At 39.8% G+C, this 22769-nt stretch overlaps 1 protein-coding gene across 1 annotated transcript in view; it reads right to left on the minus strand.

Annotated features, from left to right (window-relative positions):
- Positions 1–22769, minus strand: part of st3gal4 (ST3 beta-galactoside alpha-2,3-sialyltransferase 4) — a 41818-nt gene that overhangs the window by 10013 nt on the left and 9036 nt on the right. The window contains exons 3-11 of the mRNA XM_028573928.1: positions 19582–19649; positions 17475–17546; positions 15661–15736; positions 15251–15340; positions 13826–13923; positions 13342–13405; positions 11619–11714; positions 2743–2932; positions 2114–2251 (exon numbers count right to left, since the gene is read on the minus strand). Of these exons, the coding sequence (XP_028429729.1) occupies positions 2114–2251; positions 2743–2932; positions 11619–11714; positions 13342–13405; positions 13826–13923; positions 15251–15340; positions 15661–15736; positions 17475–17511 (789 nt within the window). The 5' untranslated portion in view covers positions 17512–17546; positions 19582–19649. The remainder of the gene's footprint in view (positions 1–2113; positions 2252–2742; positions 2933–11618; positions 11715–13341; positions 13406–13825; positions 13924–15250; positions 15341–15660; positions 15737–17474; positions 17547–19581; positions 19650–22769) is intronic.

Below are 22769 nucleotides of genomic sequence, written 5' to 3' on the forward strand. Positions count from 1 at the left end.
TTAGTAATGTATATCGATGACACTGTGTAAATTAAAATAACTCGTTTTTGGTTTTGGGGTGAGTCATCCTCCCCAGCACCTTTTCATTCAATGCGTTTCCTTTATTTTCATGACTATTTACATTGTAGATTCTCACTGAAGGCATCAAAACTATGAATGAACACATATGGAATTATGTACTTAACAAAAAAGTTTGAAATAACTGAAAACATGTCTTATATTTTAGATTCTTCAAAGTAGCCACCCTTTGCTTTTTTTGATAACTCTGCAAACCCTTGGTGTTCTCTCAATGAGCTTCATGAGGTAGTCACCTGAAATGGTTTTCACTTCACAGGTGTGCCTTGTCAGGGTTAATTAGTGGAATTATTTCCCTTATTAATAAAAAAGCAAAGGGTGGCTACTTTGAAGAATCTAAAATATAAGACATGTTTTCAGTTATTTCACACTTTTTTGTTAAGAACATAATTCCATATGTGTTCATTCATAGTTTTGATGCCTTCAGTGAGAATCTACAATGTAAATAGTCATACAAATAAAAAGGAAACGCATTGAATGAGAAGGTGTGTCCAAACTTTTGGCCTGTACTGTATATATATATATATATATATATATATATATATATATATACACACACACACATATATATATATATATATATATATATATACATATATATATATATATATATATATATATATATATATATATATATATATATATATATATATAGCATCCATAGCCCAACGCCCAGGGACCAGCTCCTGTTGTTGCAGTAGGAGAAAATGCAAACTCCAACAAAGCTAGCTCAGTTTCTGATGTTTTAATACTCTTATAGAAAGTATAATTTTCTGTAACTGTCTGTAGGCTCCAGGTCTCCCCATTGCTTTCTCCCTCCATCTTTCTCCTTCTCTTCCCTTCCACCGTTCCTCCCCCCGTTAGCCCTTTCCAGACAGTCTGTGCAGATGGCGCAGAGCTCCTGTCGGGCGAGCCCGCTGATAGCCTGTAGGATCGCTGCCTTCCCACTGCTCACTCTTCTCATGCACCAGCTAGCGTGTGTGTTTGTACTGCAGTCCAAAAGGGTACCCCCCACCCCCTCCGCCTCACTATTTGACAAAAAGGGCTCAGGAGAGGGGAACAAGCAGAACCAAAACAAAACTTGGCTCAGAGACAAGATCCCTACCAAACACACAACAAGACCCTCTTGGCAGATGGGATGCAATGGGCCAATAAAAACATCTACATGAGTAATGGTTCTAGTCAAATCCCAGGGTTTCAAAATCCAATCACCTCAGCCAAAGAGTTGAAGTCCAATTTGTGAAACTAAATAAATCAATGGTAGCCTACACTTTATGTTTCCTCAGTTATAGTTTCATTAGTTAGTTTATGGTTTCCATTTTTGTTTGATATGTTATGCTAAAGTTATCTTGTATTACCTTCACCTTATCCTTTACTTTTATGTTTGTTTTGTTGAGCCAAACATTACAAAACAATAAAGATCGACTAATCTGTTGACGCAGGGATTTTTTTCCTGAAAAAACAGCAATAATCAGCTTTACAGAGACGAAACACTGGGAACCGCCCTTTTTTCTAAAAACAGAGCATCTGGTTGAAATGTATACAATATTTTGGCTTTCCTTCAAAAGCCAATTATTTTCCCAGTGATTCACTGTGCAGCCTAGAAGACACACAAAGCTTATCATGTAATGGGATGCCAGAATGTCAAGCAGAAGCTAATCTTCATCATGTTTTGCAGTAATTGGATCCATAAAATAGCTATTGACCCGGCTACATTTCGAGAGAAATGCCTCTTCCAGTAAACTGTTTATCACAGCGCTTAAGATGTATCATTCTACAAGCTGTGGCTAATCAGCGGATGCTCCATCCAGCCTTGTTAACATTCATGTGGGGAATAGTGAAGGGCAGAAAGGGGGAAAAGGGAGTTATGGGAGAAAGGGAACAAACAAGAAAGAGACGAGAGAAGGTTCTAGTGGGAAAATTATTTTGAGGTTAACAGAAATAGTAAATATTAATGAGCTGCAACAGAGGAAAAGCATTGCCACCACAGTTAAAGTTCATGATTCTCAAAACAGTGACATGGAAGTGGATCTCTCACCTGTTTACTTTTGGGTTGCAGCGGGATCCGGAGCAGTTTGTCTGCAGTCTTGTGCAGAAAGTGGGGGTCCAGCACTCTGATTTTACTGGTGTCACCCAACCAAATTTGGGGAGGGGGCTTCCAAAAGCCTTTCCTGACCTGGAAAGCACACATAAACATGGATAAAGATAAGACACCGGATGTTGTGAAATTGAGATGAAAAAAAAGGACAGAAATAGAGTAAAAGATTGCTATTTTTAGTTAGAAAACTGAGTTCACTTGCAGAAACATAGATACAATTGAAGCTATGACTCCTTTATGTCTGGAGGCAACCAAATTTATGTGCAAATTAGCAAGTAATGACCCTGCAACTATTAGCAGAAGGAGGCCGGAGGTGCCGGGAGCAACAGAGTGAAGGATGTCTGCGATGGAAAATACATTTCACTCTGAAGGGCACAGGCATCACTGAAGTAGAACCTTTTAAGTATTTGTTCCTGATATGGATGGCTGGGCAAGGGTTGGAAAGAAGCTAAAAGGAGTGTGTTTATGTGAGACAGAGAGAGTCGGAAAGAAAGTGAGACGATGTGAGATGGAAAGCTGTGTGTGTGTTTGTGTGAGAGAGAGAGTGCATTCTCACACATATCCTGTACCCTCTTCTCATTATAGAGGATCTCTTTGAGCCAGCGGAGATCTTGCGGCTTGAAAGGCACCAGGACCATAAGCGTGCCGGGCTCGTTGTGCAGTCTAGGGTTGTAAGAGGCCGACTCAGGGTAGAAGAACCTCATGGTGGTCTTGTTCCCTACGTCCTCCTCATAGCCTCTCACTGGGGCATCGTTCAACCTGAGGCAGGGACACAATGCTATATTTAGGGACGAAACTTGTCAGGTTTGTTTTATTTCCATTTTTAGCAATTACTCATGCAGTAATATAGGAGTTTTTTTTCTTTAATCAAACAGTATTATCACATCATGACCTTTGCAGTAGGAAGGATTGCAAAGATCCAGGACTTACCCAAATGATTTGAACATCAACAACTTCTCAGTCCCTCCCCCCTTTACACCAAATCGCAGTTAGACACCACCACCTCCCCCCGGCCCTGATTGGTGCATCTGAACAGGGAGCGGTGGATTTTTACAAATCTACAGGCTGTAGGTGGTGCCAGAGGAGCCGGAATCTTTTTTAAATGACCCGCTTCATGTAGTTCTACTGGAACATAGGGTCAGTTTCAGCAAATGACAGAAAGTTACTTCATAAGGCTTACCTACTGCATCGTTAAAGGCAGCAATTTCAACCTGGGTCTTATTCTCCTAATTGTCTATTCTGGCTTATGCTAACTTTTCATTTGCATTTTACATTTCCCATCTCTCTTGTAACGTAGGAAAGCTTTTTTGCACACCTCTTTTGTCGGGCAGGTGCGTAGGATATGATCAAAAGTAGCAGATCAAAGAAATTGAGAGCCGTGAAACCACAACTTTCAGTGTCTGTTTCAGGACGTAAGAAAAACTAATTTAAAATCCCATATGCATTTGTAATAACACAAAATACAACAAAAAAAAATACAGCATTGGAAAAGAGCCTTTCTAAACAGCACACCGTTTTAATTTTCATGAGAGGTATAGTTTTTTGTATGCTAACAAAGTAATTATTGCGGTAGAATATGGAGAGTAAAGCCCAGGAACATGTTTGTTTTTTTCCCAGAAAGAAATGCTCAATGAAAATTGCAGAAGAGTTGTAAAAGCTAGTGCACAGAGGCAAGACTATAATGCCAGGGCTTTGCCTCTTAGCTATAATAAGAGATCCACCAGCTAACCAATCTAGCTGTTTGGCTAGTTAGTAAGCTATCTGTTTGGTTAGCCAACTAGCAAGCTGTTCATCTGAACAAATAACAAAACATCTATGACCAATCATTTCACACGGTTACATTTTTTCCTTTAACAATTTCATTAAGAAATGAAAAACGTTAATTTCACTGTTACATTGACTCCCCCAGTCAGATAAGTGTGATTCATATAAGCTACTGTTTCTTCAGTTAATGTTTGCTCTATTTCTGCCTGTAAGGAATTATGTTATGCAAAACTAAATATTCACAGGTCGATTGTGGTGTCAAGTTGACCCGTTGATGTAGACTTCAGCAAACATTCAGGTAAAAGGGAGAAGTCAAAAGAATAGTTCAATCTGAACAAAAACCGAGGTTTCAAAACAACAAGTTACAGTGTTACAGGAGGTTTTGTGTTGGGCTTTTTCTTAGCTGGGCACAGAGACTTGTCTCCGCTGCATTAAATCAGCACCAGGATGTTTTTTCAGGTTCTTTTTTTCCCACTAGATATCTCCTGTAACTTTCCAGTGTTTCTTTTAACAAATTATTGACAAATCTTTTAACAAACTCATTCGTTGTCAAAAAATTAACACAATAGCACAGCCTGAGACCCTGCACTTTGGAAACCCAGTGACGTCAAACTCTCAGGCATGCATTGAATTCTGAATGTCAATAATCTTACTCTGCTTGGGAGCGATTAGCTTCTGATGGAGAGAGAAAAATGCATTGTGGCCCGGCCAAATTCTGACTGTTTGAAAGAGGCTAATAAAAACTCAGAATGCATGTGTTCATTCCAAGGCTGTAACGTCAGATTTACAAAGCTTTGTCCCTGAGTAAACTAAACGCTTTCTTTTCTCCTTTAAAAGAACTAAAGAAAAAGTTTGATAAGAGGATGAGATGAGAGGATGGCTCTATGTCAGGGTCAGATGGTCCACAGTCGGATACTGTCCATCATTAGTCTAACTGTCAAGTGAATTTATATCCTGCTTTCAGTGGCGGGGAAAATCACCACATTCCCTTTTTTAAGGTCATCTAGCAAGGTTCTCTCTGTTCCTTATTTATCAACCCAAACAATCCTGAAACATTAGGGTGCTTATTAAGAGGTCTTGGGTTTAACAATTGTGTTATCAGAAATGATTATGTAGTACAGTCACTTCCTAAAAATGCATAGCTTGGAATGGAATCAAAAAGCAGCAATGCAAGTTTAGAAGAAATTTATTTTTTACCCTAATAAACTTAAAACAAAAAGTAAGGAAATTTGTGTTTGGTGGATTATTTCTCTGTGGTAACAATGCTTTTTGGCAATAAATGTGTTAAATTGTGTTGGTCACTCTGGCACGAACAGCACGCATATCTCCATAGTCTGGGACTGAACTCTATCCTCCAAGATGACAACACTCGCCCCCACAGGGCAGGGTTTATCAGAGACTACCTCCAGAATGTGGGAGTGGAGAGGATGGAATGGCCTGCCAGCAGTCCTGACCTCAACCCCATTTCACACTTGTGGGATCAGCTTGGCCGTGCTGTTCATGCCAGGCTGTTGTGGCTGTGTATGGTTCTTCCACATGCTATTGGGGCTCCTGTTTGTGAAATGAATAAATTGTTATATTGCCAATATGTCTTGTTTTAGGCCGGGAGCCAGGTCCACTCCTCAGGATGTTTTTTGCTACCTTTTTTTTCACTACTATATATTATTATACTATTATGTACCTTAGGCCATCACAAGTTGATAACGACCACCCCCAACTCAGCCCTGTTTGGTTTCAGGGGCCAAAAAATACCCTTTTTGGGAAAAGCTTTTGGCGGAATGATGTAATTGTGAATATTAAGGTACTGCAACTACATACATGGTCATATAACCCTAATATTTTGCATGCTGTATGACACATAGGGGAAACTAGCAGAAAAAGATTCTGGGGATTGCTGCCTTTTGCTGTCAAATATTACCCTCAACATACCCTAAAAGACAAAAAGATGTCTGTCCGCCTGACAAATTGTCATCAAAAGTGATACTTTTCAAGCATTTTATTATAGATATCACTGCCTCAAATGTACATGTAAACCTTCCCAAATGTATAAGCTTCAATTTAAGTCCAAGATGACCTTTCTAGCTAGAGGATTACAGCTGGTATAACCAAAGTTCTCCACTGTACCTTAAATCGGAGAAAACATAACTTTCAAGCATTACCATTCCATATGGGATTAAGCTAATTTTTTGCACATGAACAATATCTTAAACAAGAGTTGAGATTTGACTTATGTACTGCTATCTATATGATGTGAATTACCTTACAAGTGAATACTATTAAGCCCCTAGGTGGACTGGGTGTAAGATAAAACAATGGTAACCAGGTTACACCCATAACCACACTAACCCACTACACTACTGTCCACCAAAGACTAATATCCTGCATTCTGATACACTTGTATGCATCAATTTATGGTGGGAATACCTTTATTTATCCTACGAGAAGAAAAACACAGATGATATTAAAAAAATATGATGGAATATAAAGCAGTAAGAGGGCTTTCACATCAGGGACCTGAGCCTGGATCACAAAAGTTGACCCCAAAGCAATGATGACAAAATAAAATAGGCTACTTATATTTGTCTTAAATGTGGTGAAGGGAGGATACTGGCGTTAGTGTAGGCGGAGCATTGGGGCCTGGTTGCTACGCACACACTACGCACTGTGCTCAGTGAGGAGCAGGTCAGTGAAAGGCGAGAAAAGTCTCTCTGCATGTTCTGCAGTGTTAGTTTTGTTAGCTATCACATTACTCGACCCCGTATTTGTGAATAAAAATATCTGAAGTGAAAGTTCTGTCACAAAAATATGTTGTTGCGTATCATTGCACATTTTTAAGTGAGAAGACTACATCAATGCACTAACCAACCAACACCCTAACCCTTCACGTCATCCTGAAGTTATTCAGCAAAGACAATTTGAAGGTTAAGTTCAAATATTTTTCTGATTATGGAAACATTTTGATTCTATTGGGAGTTTGGTGTCCTATATTTTTCTACATTTAAACGTACAATATGTAACTTTCTGCCGCTAGGGGTCTCTCAACCAAAAACAACTGGATTTTTGATGACGTTGGAAGTTGCGTGGAATTATGGGAGTTTTTAGTGTTAAACACCTTTTGCTGCCGGTGAATCAGTTCACGTACGAGTTTACCCATTCAAGTTTATTATTTGTGGGTCGGGGAAATCTCCGCCACAGCGAGCCAGGACGTTCAATGCCTGTTGTGCAGCAGCAGAACATCTCCCAGCTGCCCGGAATTATCTCCCTTTCACTTTTCAGTAATCTTAACTTTTCGTTTTGGTGCTTAACCCACCTTTTGTCGGGTTAATTTAGCTAACCGTAAAGACAGCTAAACGCGAAGGGGGGAGAAATTCGGCAGGGAGGAGATTTTCGGCACATACACCGGTAGCGCTACGGAGATGTAGCTAGCTACTGCTATGGATGGCCGCTGTTGTGACTCGGTGCTGGGTCTGATATAGTCTGTTTCCCGACGTTTAATTAAACTGCCGTTAGCGTCATAAGCACCAGGCACTGGAGATAAGTTCTGGCGGGGGGGTTGCTGTAATGAAAGTAGCTGGCTGATAGCTGACTGGGGGCTAACGGTAACTAGCTAGCTATATGTCCAGGGGCTGTTGTCAGCTGTCATCCCGACTGAGTCTCTCTGCGCCGGGGGAGTGAGGCAGACAGACCGGGGTGTGCTACTTTGGCTAAATTAGCATTAGATTAATCGTCTATCTATACAGCTAACGTTAACGTTACTAGTGAAGTTATTCGTGGGTTAGCTCAGTCCTGTTAGCTGTGGTCGAAACAGTCATACAAACAGTTGAACGATGTTGTAACCTCATAATGTTACCCACAAAGCTTTAGCATCAACGTTAGCACATTGTAGTAACGTCAAGTTGGTATCGATATTGAACTTACAAAATAGATAAGGTCTCTGTTGTATTTGATAAAAATCCATCCATCCATCCATCCATCTTCGTCCGCTTATCCGGTGTCGGGTCGCGGGGGGAGCAGCTCCAGCAGGGGACCCCAAACTTCCCTTTCCCGAGCAACATTAACCAGCTCCGACTGGGGGATCCCGAGGCGTTCCCAGGCCAGGTTGGAGATATAATCCCTCCACCTAGTCCTGGGTCCTCCCCGAGGCCTCCTCCCAGCTGGACGTGCCTGGAACACCTCCCTAGGGAGGCGTTGATAGTGCTGCAAACCCTTGGTGTTCTCTCAATGAGCTTCATGAGGTAGTCACCTGAAATGGTTTTCACTTCACGGGTGTGCTTTGTCAGGGTTAATTAGTGGAATTTTTCCCTTATTAATGGGGTTGGGACCATCAGTTGTTGTTGTGCAGAAGTCAGGTTGATACACAGCCGACAGCCCTATTGGACAACTGTTAGAATTATGGTTCATATCATGGCAAGAAAAAATCAGCTAAGTAAAGAGAAACGAGTGGCCATCATTACTTTAACAAATGAAGGTCAGTCAGTCTGGAAAATTGCGAAAACTTTGAATGTGTCCCCAAGTGCAGTCGCAAAAACCATCAAGCGCTACAACGAAACTGGCTCACATGAGGACCGCCCCAGGAAAGGAAGACCAAGAGTCACCTCTGCTGCTGAGGATAAGTCAATCACCAGCCTCAGAAATCGTTAACAGCAGCTCAGATTAGAGACCAGATGAATGCCACACAGAGTTCTAGCAGCAGACACATCTCTAGAACAACTGTTAGGAGGAGACAGGCCTTCATGGTCAAGTAGCTGCTAGGAAACCACTGCTAAGGAGAGGCAACAAGCAGAAGAAATTTGTTTGGGCCAAGAAACACAAGTAATGGACATTTGACCAGTGGAAATCTGTGCTTTGGTCTGATGAGTCCAAATTTGAGATCTTCAGAAAAGGTGAACGGATGGATTCTACATGCCTGGTTCCCACCGTGAAGCATGGAGGAGGAGGTGTGATTGTGTGGGGGTGCTTTGCTGGTGACACTGTTGGGGATTTATTCAAAATTGAAGGCATACTGAACAAGCATGGCTACCACAGCATCCTGCAGTGACATGCCGTCCCATCCGGTTTGCTCCAGGCTGTGTAAGGGCTATTTGACCAAGAAGGAGAGTGATGGAGCGCTGTGCCAGATGACCTGGCCTCCACAGTCACCGGACCTGAACCGAATCGAGATGGTTTGGGGGGAGCTGGACCGCAGCGTGAAGGCAAAAGGGCCAACAAGTGCTAAGCATCTCTGGGAACTCCTTCAAGACTGTTCAAAAACCATTTCAGGTGACTACATCTTGAAGCTCATCAAGAGAATGCCAAGAGTGTGCAAAGCAGTAATCAGAGCAAAGGGTACTTTGAAGAAACTAGAATATAAGACATGTTTTCAGTTATTTAACACTTTTTTGTTAAGTACATAATTCCATATGTGTTCATTCACAGTTTTGATACCTTCAGTGAGAATCTACAATGTAAATAGTCATGAAAATAAAGGAAACGCATTGAATGAGGTGTGTCCAAACTTTTGGCCTCTACTGTGTATATATATATATATATTTTGTTCATATGCAAAAAATATGCTTAATCCCATATGGAATGGTAATGCTTGAAAGTTTTCTCCGATTTAAGATACAGTGGAGAACTTTGGTTATACCAGCTGTAATCCTCTAGCTAGAAAGGTCATTTTGGACTTAAATTGAAGCTTATAAACTTGGGAAGTTTTCTATGTACATTTGAGGCAGTGATATCTATAATAAAATGCTTGAAAATGATCACTTTTGCTGACAATTTTTCAGGCGGACGGACATTTTTTTGTCTTTTGGGGTATGTTGAGGTTGATATTTGACAGCAAAAAGGCAGCAATCCCCAGAATCATTTTCTGCTAGTTTCCCCTATGGGTCAGGATACACCATGCAAAATAGTAGGATTATATGACCATTTATGTAGCTGCAGTACCTTAATATTCAGAATTACAGCATTCCGCCAAAAGCTTTTTCCAAAAAGGGTGTTTTTTTGGCCCCTGAGACCAAACGGGGCCCAGTTGGGGGTGGTCGTTATCAACTTGTGATTGCTAATAGGAATATAGATAATAGATAATAGGAAATAATAGTGAAAAAAGGTAGCAAAAAACATCCTGAGGAGTGGACCTGGCTCCTTGCCTATTTCTTCAAACTTCTATCATCCAATCCATCAAACACCAAACGAGTCAATGGCAGAATAAGCTGTTTGGCATTGGCAGAGAAGATTTGGCAAATTTTTCATGAGCGCAACCCACATACTATGCGCTGCTGCTCATCCCACAAATGCATGTTCCTTAAAAATGGGCCACCATTTGAAAGGGAACTAAACAGGCTTTCCAACGGTATAAGATTTATTGCCAAAAAGCATTGTTACCACAGAGAAATAATCCACCAAACACAAATTTCCTTACTTTTTGTTTTATGTTTATATTCCTCTTCTCTAATAATAATAATAATAATAATACATTTATTTATAAAGCGCTTTCAAGTCAAAGTGCTGTACAGAACATAGAAAATGCAGTTTAAAAACAGTTCCAATGACTAAAATATAACACACTCGGACTCTCAGAAAAACATACATAGAAATTAGGCCTCATACACAACAGTAAACAGATGGGTCTTTAGCTTTGCTTTAAAAACCTCAACAGAACAAGCCTGCCTGATGTTCAGAGGTAAGCTGTTCCACAATGTTGGTGCGTGGAAAGAAAAAGCCCGTTCACCAATTGTCTTCTTTTTAACCCTTGGGACACTCAGAAGACCTGTCCCCTGAGAACGCAGGGCTCGAGCAGGCACATAGGGTTTCACTCGGTCATTAAGATACAACGGTGCGCTGCCATTTAATATTTTATAAGTTAGCAGCAACACCTTAAAGTCTGCTCTGGCATGAACAGGGAGCCAATGGAGAGAGACTAACACTGGTGTAATATGTTCATATCTGGAGGCTCCAGTCAGAACACGAGCTGCAGCATTCTGAACCATCTGCAGACTCCGCAGACTTTTCTTTGGCAGACCCGACAGAAGCACATTACAATAATCTAGCCTGGATGACACAAAGGCATGAATGAGGACCTCAGCCTCCTTAAACGACTAGTATTGATCTTATCTTTGAGATGTTTCTGAGATGGAAAAAAGCAACTCTGGTCACCTCCTTAATATGAAAACCAAAAGAAAGTGTCTGATCAAAGAGCACACCAAGATTCTTAACTTGGTCTCTACGGTTGATTACACAATCATCGAGAGACAAAGTAAAGTGATCAAAAAGATGACCTAGTTTTGCTAGTCCAATAACCATCATTTTGGTCTTGGCAGAATTAAGCAACAAGAAATTTGTTGATAACCAGCTCTTAACAGCTGCAAGACAGGCCTCAAGTTTAGCTGTGTTAGACTCGCTTCCTACACCTAGTGGCATATACAGCTGCATATCGTCAGCATAACAATGAAAAGCAATCCCAAAAGAACGGAAAGTCTGACCCAATGGGGATAGGTAAAGTGAAAAAGCAATGGACCCAGTACAGAGCCCTGGGGAACCCCATGCTTGACGGCACAGGACTCCGAAAATATGTTGTCTTATAAAACACATTGAAATCTTTCTGACAGGTAGGATCTTAACAAACAAACAGAATGACATATAGTGAACAGTACTAATAATAACTGAAAGTGATTCATGAGGTGTTCTCCTATGTGCTTACCGAAAGACCACATCATATTTGTTGATGGTGCTTCCCAAGGAGCTGTTTTTAATAGCAAAGCCATTGCCTATGACAACACAGGTTCTGCATTCAGGGCTGTGGAGAAAAGCACCACATAAAAACGTGTTTTAAAGTTTTGTACAATGAGAAACCCTCTCTAGAGACATAAATGACAAAATATTTATCTAGAGCAGAGATCTTCAACAGGGGGTCCGGGACCCTTAGGGGGTCCTCAGAGTTACTGCAGGGGGGCCCCAAGTTATTGTTGTTGTTTTTTTTTTGTAAAAATGTATATATATGAAAATATACATAAACATGAGTCCAACATATTATTAGGAAAGATAAATCGGCCTATTTGTGATTTGTTGTTAATTTTACACGTTGATGACAGGCTTACTGGCCTGTAGTTAAGGTAGCCATCCGCAGATACAGTTAATCCTTAGGGTTCACTGTGCTACATATATGTCTAACATTAAAACATGATGTATAAATATTAGTGCTGTCAGTTAAAAAAATTTAACGGCGTTGACGCAAACCCATTTTAACGGTGTACATTTTTTTTATCGCGAAATTAACGTTCTTTTTGGCTTAGCAATCTTTGTAGTTTTTTTTCACATGCTATTGCAACAACTAGTAACGTTATAAAAAAATACAACATCACACCGGAAACAAGACCAGAAACAAAACAACAGACGCGCCGCACACACTTGTTTGGGCTTGCGAGCCGGCCAAAGAGTAGTAGGCAAACGTTACGTTAAGAGTGGAAGGCGAGCACGAGATGCCGAAATGGATGCCAATAAGATTCTGAATGGAAAGTTTACTTTTAAAAAGTTGCCAAATGGTTCCATTGACAAGACCAAAGTGATCTGTGTGTTTTGTCATTGTGAACTGAGCTATCATTGCGGCACGTCCAGTCTGAAATACCACTTGATGGCCAAGCACACAGCTGATGCGAATTCTCCGGCCCCTCGTCAAAGCCAGGCGACAAAAGCACAAAGCAAGCTGATCCACTTTTCCATGTTGATAAGAGCATTAACATGGGAAAAAATAATGGGACAAAAAGAAATCGAGGGACATTTAGAATAGATAAAAATGTGCGATTAATTGCGATTAAGAGTTAACTATGACATTAATGCAATTAATCACAATTAAATATTTTAATTGTTTGACAGCACTAATAAATATATGAATACGTCAATAATTATTATTTGAATAGCTTTGTATTGTATGCACCATAAAAAAGGTATGGATGAAGGCTTTAGGCCGATCCCTATGCGTTATTGTAGGCTCAGTTTAATATGCACCTCAATTTTATACAATATGTTGTGGGGGGGTCCCTGCTCCGTCTCTCTTTCAGCTAAGGGGTCCTCGGCCTAAAAAACATTGAAGACCCCTGATCTAGAGCAGTAGAACCCATGGGTGCTTTCTTGACCATAATGATGGACAATTATGTGGCTAAGCACTAACAGCTACCCATAAGTGCCCATAATCACAGTGATGAAGTTATACAGGACTGAAAACGTATTACAGGATGTGTACCACAGCTGGAACACATCTTCGACCAATTGCAATGTTTTGTCCATCCTGTTAATCCTGGACTTATAGTATATTGTAATTACTACTGCAGTGCACTGTGGACTTAGTAAATCAGTAGAAACCTGGGTTAATAAAACATTGAGCCAGGTATCATGAGCCAGGTTGGCTGAAGTGTGCTCACACTTACTTTTCAATTTTGGCAGGCAACTCATCATTTCCAATTACAGCAAGAACTTTCACTAGCAGCGACTCTGAAAAGAAAGCAAGAAATGGAGTCGTTTAAATGGTGTAATTGTTTGAAAACTTTGAATACAGATGTGCAATTCACATAAAAGACTGTTTGTAGTGCTTCGGCAGTAATACAAGCTAAAATACATGGTCAAATTCCACAATGACTGAATTGTTATGTTTTTTATCAAAGCAGTTTGACTTGACTATAGCAGTAAAGCATCACTGTCAGATATGGTCATACATTTAATCACAGAATATAAAGAGTATTTCTTTTGGTTCTGCGAACGTCATCTGTAGAAATAAGTGAATATTAAAAAAAAGGATATTAAAAAAAAGGATAACACATACATCTTCATACAGCAACCAGTAAGACCAGGGTGTAGGACATGCGCTGAGTAAACTGAGCAGAAAGAGCAGGGGATAATATAAAGTCAACATACCACTGCTCTTAATTCCATAAGGTAATGCCAGATTTGACAGATGCTCCCGCCAGAAGAAATCCTCCATTTTCAGAAAGAGCTGCATCTTTCTGCTAATGCTGCATGGAACATGTCAAAGCAGGAATTACAACATAATACTGCTGTGCACTGTTTCACTGTATAGATTAATTATATTACAGGAGGGGTTGTGGCTGAGAGAGAGGGGAGGATATGAATGAGGCGTAAGACAGTGAGGATGGAAAAAACTACTTTCCATTTTTTGGCTATAACAACTATCAAACCACACAATGGACAACACTAACTGTGCTGCCAAACAGTACAGTGTTCATATTGGTGCATGGAAAAGCTTGTCTTCACTTTTCCAAATGTTCTGGTATCTATTAAGCAGGTAGACCAGACTCATTGTAAGTGAACCAGCCATTTACATGATGCCATTCAATAGCAATTTCCCTCATTAAAATCCCCTGTTGGCATTTCTCTGCTGAGGAGAGGGGAAAAAAACAATAACATTCACAGAGCCTGTGGAGTGAGACAAATGTGGCAGGTTGTAATACGTGAAACAGTTGCCTTTCTGTGTTCGCTGGTTTCAGACTCCAGCTGTTTATTACCTACTGTATTTGACAGTGAGTTTCTAAGACATTTATTACCCTTTTGTGCCAGCTAGCTCTTCGCAGGAGATCAGGATAAATCTCCAGGGAGGAGTCTAATTAGAGAAATGTCACTCTTATTGCCTGGAAGGCCTCCCTGTGACTGTAATAACTGATGTGAAACCCCTAGAACAACCAGTCAGCGACTTTATGTAAGACTGCAAATCATGGTCTTTAACAGTGGTTAACACAGGGATTATTAATCTTGAGGTCAAAGGGCGGGCAGTGGATGGTCTACTGAGCTGTAGAAATAAACAGTGACCTCGGAGGAGGTTGGGACAAACCACAGATGGAGAACATATCAGTATTTTGTAACAGAACAGAGCCCACAAAAAAAACAGTAAATATACAGCTGAATAAACTGATAATAGAGCATATGAAAAAAAGTGAAAGGGGACTCAGGGCTGTGGAACAATGATTACATGTCAAGGCAGACAAACAAGCTATTGTCTGGCTTCCAAAAATGTAACTTTATCAAGAGCTCATTCTTAGCCAACATTGGTTTTTATATTAACCCTCCCTCTCAACCATTAAATTAACACATTCCACTTGAGTTACTAAAACGTACATTTAGATGGCAAATTGATTCTTATAATATGTCCTGTTCTTTTTCAATGTAATGTGCTTTTCCATCATGGCGAGTAAAGACCAGTCCTAAAGCTCCAAGGAACCTGGCACCTTATGTTCAAATAAAAATACTGGCATATCTTTCTCCCTTAATAAGCCATCCACTCCCTCCAGTTTGTAAAAACAAAAACACAGACATGCCATTACTCACTTAAAGTTAAGGCTCTCCCACTTGTTACTGGTTAGCCTGTCACCACACAGCGGCTTGCTACTGTCCGGACACTTGCTGGTGCCTCTGTAGCTGAAAGAGAAACAAGTACCACAAATGGCATTAAAGTTACTGCTGACTCCATAAAAACACAGTGTGCCAGTAACTGGGTCCAGACTACTCAAAAAGGGCAAGAATGGGCATGTGTGAGGGCCTAACTTGACCAGCAGCTTAGACGTCCAGATGATTACTATGTGGGTTGTCCTTTTAACTTTTAGTGACTCAGCACTGCACAGATTTCAAGAATTTACAGTTTTACCAGCAATGGACATAACTGTAATTGTGTGACCTCAATACCGAGAGCGACCAAGAAAAAAAAAGAAATGGGTGTGTTAGTGTGTGGGTGTAATTACCTCTGAAGTATGACATAGGTGGCGTAGTATATGACAAAAGAGATGAAGAAGAGGAGAATTAGGAGAAGCCACCATGCTGGAGTCAAAGAAGAGAAAAACAGAAGAAAATGTACAAGAATAAAACATCACATCCAACACATTCTAGTTTCAAATTCTTGACACATTAAAGTGTAATTTCTTCAATGTTATGGCCATTTACGTAAAGGGTGCTGCAGTGAAGGACCCTATGAAAGAAAATAATCTACTGTAATTGTGAAAAGATTTTGAAAAAAGGTACTGCTAAACAGTTGGCATCCCAACACAGGTGTGGTATCAGTATCAGACGGGGTACTGAAAAGTGAAACTAAACTGAATATTACCAGCTTTCTGCAAATTCCACTTGCTATTTAGAGAAAGCCGCTCAAGTCCACAGGAAACGCTCTACCCTCACTCACAATTTAAGGACAACCGTTTGAATTAACACGCATTACCTATTCAATAAGACCTGGTTCTTCTCTAATTACCGTAATCAGTAGTATACTTTTGAGTTTTGACAGGTCAGTATGATAAGAGAGAAGAAAGCTACAGGTACCACTGGCCACCATGCACACACTTTCAAAGTAATAATAATGGATACTTAAAAGAATAGTTTAACATTTTGGGATATACGCATATGCACTTTCTGTCCACAATTTCATGAGTGTATACAAAATATGAAGCTATAGCTATATTTAATGTGACACTATAGCTTCATATTTACTGTATGTATAAACATATAATTTTTTTTATTTTATGTATTTTATTTTTCTTTTATATATTTGTCAGGGACCATGCACAGTTCAGGCCCTGTACCAGAGTTAGCTATACAGCTAATTTACATCTGTGGTCCCTGGGCAAGGGAGATAGATACAGATATATACAGCCCAGCCATCTGCTGGTTAGCATAGTTTGGCACAAAGACAGGTAAAAGGGGGAAGTCCAAAATAACTAATAATTTGTTTAATCCGAACAAAAGACAAGGTTTCAAAACAACAAGTTGCAGTGTAACAGGGGGTTTTGTGTTGGACTTTTTCTTGGCTGGGCACAGTGACTTTATGTAGTCTCTGCTGGATGCATAGCAACCTCACTATGATCAAACTATTTCTTTGCAGACAAAACGGCCTATAACAAGTACCAATAAATGTACTGTAACTGACATTCAGTGGCAGACTATATTTCAATCAAGCAACCTTGAATGCCATTTGCACTCTTTTGTTGAAAAGAAATCCCTGCAAATGGTCTCTGGCTATGGTATAAAGGCAGGAGCCCTCTCATCTAAAACTAAATCTAAAGAGCATCAACACAGCTTTGTGTTTTCCCTCAATAATTTAGTCAACATCTGGAGTGAACAAGGCTTGCAATTTTTGAGAAGTGACTAAATGTTGTGTGGCTAGAAGCACAGTAGACCGTTGTTGCAAAATGTAGTAGGGACAGTTATCATTGTGGAATACAGGATGTTGATGCAAAGTGCCATTCTAGACCAGTGGTTGTCGATTATTTCAATCTCTGACCTAAGGTCAATTGTCTTAACATTCTCCTGATTTTAAAGGCAAAAAACTGGTGGTAGTAAGCACAGGTAACCCAATGAATATAAAATAAAATAGTGGTTATAATCTTAAATATCGGATCATTAAGAGCATTTTGGTCCATAATCATCTCATCATCAGATGAGAATAAACACAGAGATCATGTTAGTGCTTTACTGAATATCAAGAGAGAGATTTAAGTAATCATTATCAAATCAGCAATTAATAACATCTGATAATTTTAAAAAAACATACCAAAAAAGAGCTTACTTTTAAATGCCTTCTGGGACATCTTCACATGCTCCATTGACCTATCATGTCTGTACAGTGCATGAGGTCATCCTGGGTGAGGGGTACAGAAAGGAGAAAGACCAAATGTATTAGAACCTTCTTCAAATTGCTTCATGAAAAGCATTCTCCCTTTCTGAGGAGATGATTTGAAAAGATCCACCATAAATAAAATAAAATAAAATATACAGCGTGTATACATTTACTCATGGTGGGCATTCCATACCCACATTTCAAATAATTGCATTGACTAGCTTAGATGTTAGTTAGAGTCAGAGTAAATAGGAGGATCAAAGAAACAAATGAATGCAATGAAGCAAAAACACAACAGGAGTGTGCATACCACAGAGAAGGGGAGAATAAGAGACAAAAGCTGAGAGAGAGAGAGAGAGAGAGAGAGAGAGAGAGAGAAAGAGAAAGAGAAAGAGAAAGAGAAAGAAGGGCAGCAGATGAAGGCCGATAAGTTTAAGAGGATCATACTGGACTAAGAGACGCTTGGTCCATGAACTGAGGGATATTTGCAATCCAACAACATCACATCAGCTACAGGGCTTGTTTGGTTGCTTTAGAGATTTCAGATTACAGTGAAAACCAGATTAAAATTCATGTAACCTTGCACACTTTGGACTATTTGATGCACAATGCACATCTTATCAACAATCATCCTGATTAATGATTTACAGAGGGAGGCCATAGCCATCCACCCAACCAAAGTGTTGTGCAAAACATGCCTGGAACTGCTTCAGGGCCAGCCCATCACTGACAATCATTAGCAAACTGAAGGAGTGCACAGCTGAATATCTATTTTGAGATGTGCGCGTGCGCACATTTACCCGCTACATTGCAACAGTAACGAAATACGGCTGTAAGACAGCGGAGAGGAAATCACATTATTAACACCTTCAGAAAGACGCTCTGCCATATCTAGACATACCCTTCTGTAAAACGAAACCATCATTTCACAACATAAAATATGATATGATACTGCTGCCTCCTGAATCAGGGTGTAGTTTCTTAAAGTTAGAGCATTAAAGTGTTTTCATTCTGAACCGGACATGAAGCTGGGCTGTTTGTTTGGAAAACTACAAAAACGCTAAAACAGGTCTAAGGGAGCACACTTCAAATGTATATTTTTCTTTTATGAAACAATGAGTCACTGTTGTGTTTTATGAAATAGCACATGTTGTGCTCATTAGTTGATAAAGCCATTCGTCGTTAAAAGCTGTGGTAGGCAATTTATTTTTGGCATCGTTGGGCAGAAATTCAATAATAATCTTTCAGCATATTGTAATTCAAGTGGTCTGAGAGAAAACTAGACTTCTGCATCTCATTTCAGACTTCAGAAACGGTAGCCTGTGTATATGCCTGTGCAACAGAGAGGGAGAGCTGCAGGAAGAGGTTTCACTCTATGTCAAATGATGTTGTTTTTTTTGCTTTCCATTGCAGCTTTATGTCCTTTAGTAAGCACAAAGTGCTAAAACATTTGCTGATCCCAACTTCTCAGATTTGAGAATATGCTGCTTTTGTCAGTTTAAATGGGCATATTTCACTGTTTGTTTCACAAACTAAAAGACAGATTCATTGACACTATCTAGCAGAATGTAAGGAGCATGACCACACCTCGCCACTTCCGGCATTCCTATAAATACCCACCTAACCCTCTCCTCCTCTTTCACTCTCCTATTCTACGCCCCTCCCTCCCACTCATATTGTTACCCTCTTCCTGTTTTCTTCCACTTAGGGGCGTCCGTCATGCTTGGCTGCTACGTCGGGATCCCTACCCAAGCTTCCCCACAACGCAGACAGCAAGCGGAAGAACCACAAGCGAGCCTCAAGCCCAGCACACCATTTTTTTCATTTATAAATCATTTACACTAATTCCGTTGAAGGTGTGGTCCTTGCTAGTGAAACAACTGAGGCCTAAATGAGTAGTTATACAGATACTCCTAAGACACTTCATGATTATGAAGTGCTTAAATATTGCAAATTGAAGTGTACGTTTACAAAAACTGTAAATGAGGTTCTCAGGGAACTGAGTAGCCACCAATTACAAATCAAAAAACCACAACATTACTACAGAACATCTTACCTTTTCCCTCTTTCATTTCCAATTAGTATGTCCTCAGTGGTACATATGTAATGAGTCGGGGCTTCTCCCTGTAGTAAAAGCAAAACATAATTTGACATATGAAAGCAACAGCAGAATATCTGCACAACTAACTTGTTATGGTTTATTTTCTGCGAAGACTTTGGACTTGATTAGGGTACTAAAATAAAACTGCCAGTTGTGTATTGAAAGCAACAGGAAACTCCATACATGCATGGCAGATCATTTTGTATAGAAGAACTACATTCTACAGTCTTGGATATGGGCTGATCTTCTAGTCTTCAATGTATAGCATACAGCTTAAGCTAAAATAATTATTATGGTTGATTGAAAGAGATTCATTTTAATAATTGGTGAACGAAATATAAAGATTTGCGTGGAGATAGACAGTAAGTTGGACAAAACAAGTTATTTAAAGACGGGAATTTTCTCACACTGTATAGAGAAATGAATCACAAAAATTACTGACAGATCCATTGCTAAATGCAAAATAATTTGTTGCAGCCCTACATAGTATAGCCCTATAGCCCTCTATCAACATCCTGTATAAAATACTACCTATCACTTACAGCCTTCTCACCCTCCTGAACGTGAGGGAGTTAAAACAGCTGGACATACAGGAGGCACAGGACCCTCTCACAGACACAAGAGGCAACACAAGAGCAGAGCAGCACACTACCTGGCTGTGTGTGACACTGTACAACGTGTTGGGGAAGGAGGGGCGGCTGGGAGAGCAAAGGGGGTCAAATAATGCGCTGTACGATGCCGGGGGGCACGCTGGCCTGCTGACTGACACTGGCAAGATGTGAGGGACCAACAGAGTAAGATTTAGTCCTGTCAGAAATGCCCTTCACCACAGACCTACTTAAAGCATTGCTGCAAGTCTAACCGTGGGTCACCAAAGAAATGCAGACAGACCACTTAAAGAGCTGAGTCACACACTGTAGTGATTAAAGATGAGTCAGGCTGCACAGTGGAAGTAATTGGAGCAAAAGCACTGCATGGGAAAATATTGTCAGGGATTTGTTGTTTGTTCCTTCCTTGGCTGACAAGGCTAATACTGTAGGGTGCAACTACACCCCCCTGGGGTGTAGTTGCACCCCAGGGGGTACTTCTGCAGTTGCTAAGGGGTACATGGAAAGCCTAGTATGAAAACTAGTTAGCAAGCGAATAGGGAAATCTAAACAGTTAGCTAAAAGCAGGCTTATGGAGAAATGGTTGAAGTAATTTGCTAAAGGTAATGAATTAACAGCTCAAATAAGTAAATGTAATGGGTAAACCGTCAAAATAGTTAGCTACATGTGGATAAATGGTTGAACTAGTTAGCTAAATGCGATGGATCATTTTTGGAAATGTAACGTAGCTTCTGCCACTCAGTCAGTGCAAATGCAAACTTGAACAAACCAACCTAAACACCAATATCATTTGTATAAAAAAAATATTGTCAACTATTATATATCCAATATTGTTACAGTAAGATAACATCCAGTTTGAAATCAGATCAAATGAACACATTTAGAACATGAATGGTGGTGTCGATGCGTTGGTGTATGAGTCTGACAGGGCTGAGGGATACATGAGATACAGATACAGATACAGATAAACTATGGAAGTAAATGGTTTTCATCAAATTTTGAAATTAAAAAGCCATTGAATTTCTAGCACCAAATATTTATGCACTGAACTCATGTATCTGAAATGTTTGCCTCTGAATTGTACTCACTTACTTACTTACAATGTTTAAAATTCAACTAATATAGTTTCAACTTGCTCAAATTCAACAGGCCAAATTCAGCTGCAAAATGTAATGTTTAAAATCCAGTGTTGACATCCGGGAACCCAAGAAAAAGCAATCGATTCTAGAATCTAGATCGGTAGTAGTGAAAATTAGTTGTTGAACATTTCAAGAGGAAAACTAGAGGAAAAGAATTAAGATACATATGATCAATGCATAAATATTCAGTGCCAGAAATTTAATGGCTTTTTAATTTCAAAATACGATGAAACAGCTTTGCTTCCATAATAAACACTCATTTCCATACTTATGGTTAGCCTGTGGTTTTGACTTTGTTGCTTCACTTCTGCTGTAAGTGCTTCCTGTGTTCTATGTCATCCACATTCCATTATGCAATTTAGGTAGGTCTTTGTTTTTGTCACTTCCATTCCTGTTTGTTTCAAGAGAAACTGAGTTTCAGAATTCCTTTGGAGTTTTAACTTCTAACAACAAATACAATATTTTGCTATACAGACACAAAAAGTCAACTAAATTATGACTGTACAGTATTCTCTATTGCTCAGGATAGCTAAATGTGATTGCCTCAGAACATAGACAAACATTTATAGCTCATATTTCACAATAGGAACTCCACCAAAGCTTTACAAAAACATGTTTTCTCACTTGATACTAATCTAAAGCCCGTTCTGAACAGACACGCGCTCTAAAAGGGCACTGCACTAGTTCTGTCTTGGTCTTATTCATAAATGGATTTATTTACATTCGAAACATGAGTTAATTCTTTTGGTAATCACCTTATGCAGGTCACAGAGTGGTGTGCTGAATGTACCACGTGGTGTGAGGATTGTACTTAAGAGTTTTGACAATTGTAAGTTTGTTTCAGTAAATGTGCCAAATCGACTGAGAAAAAAACTGTAATTAGTTCTATGAAGGAGATGGCTGGCTCTGTTGTATTTTGGCAACAGCTGACCATTTCCAGTTGGTCATCGCAGACTGTTCCCACACTGAGATATTGAACCAGGGTTACATATCTTTGGGCTTTACGGTCCTTACCATCTGCAAACAACTGCATTGTGTGTCGCATCCAAAGGTAATTACTTGAATGTATTATCTAGAACAGGGGTCAGCAACCTCAAGCACGTGTGCCACCATTGGCACCTGGGAGCTCAACCAATGGCACAACAGCAATAAGTGTGCAAGATATTTTTTTTTGGAAATGTTTCAATCTGCATGCCAAATGACCTATTTCACAACCATTGGCATGCAGGATCATAGCCTACTATTTACGGTAGTTTGATTGACTTTTTCCCCATCCCCATTCTGCGAAGATTAGCTTGTCCTTGTTGCTTAGATGACGGGGGCTCAATGCTAATATGGCACATTGGTTAACAAGAACATTTTAAAATGGCACTTCATATTAAAAAGGTTGCTGATC

Source organism: Perca flavescens, chromosome 3 (genome assembly GCF_004354835.1).
Source record: "Perca flavescens isolate YP-PL-M2 chromosome 3, PFLA_1.0, whole genome shotgun sequence".
In the NCBI taxonomy this organism is placed as follows: Eukaryota; Metazoa; Chordata; class Actinopteri; order Perciformes; family Percidae; genus Perca; species Perca flavescens.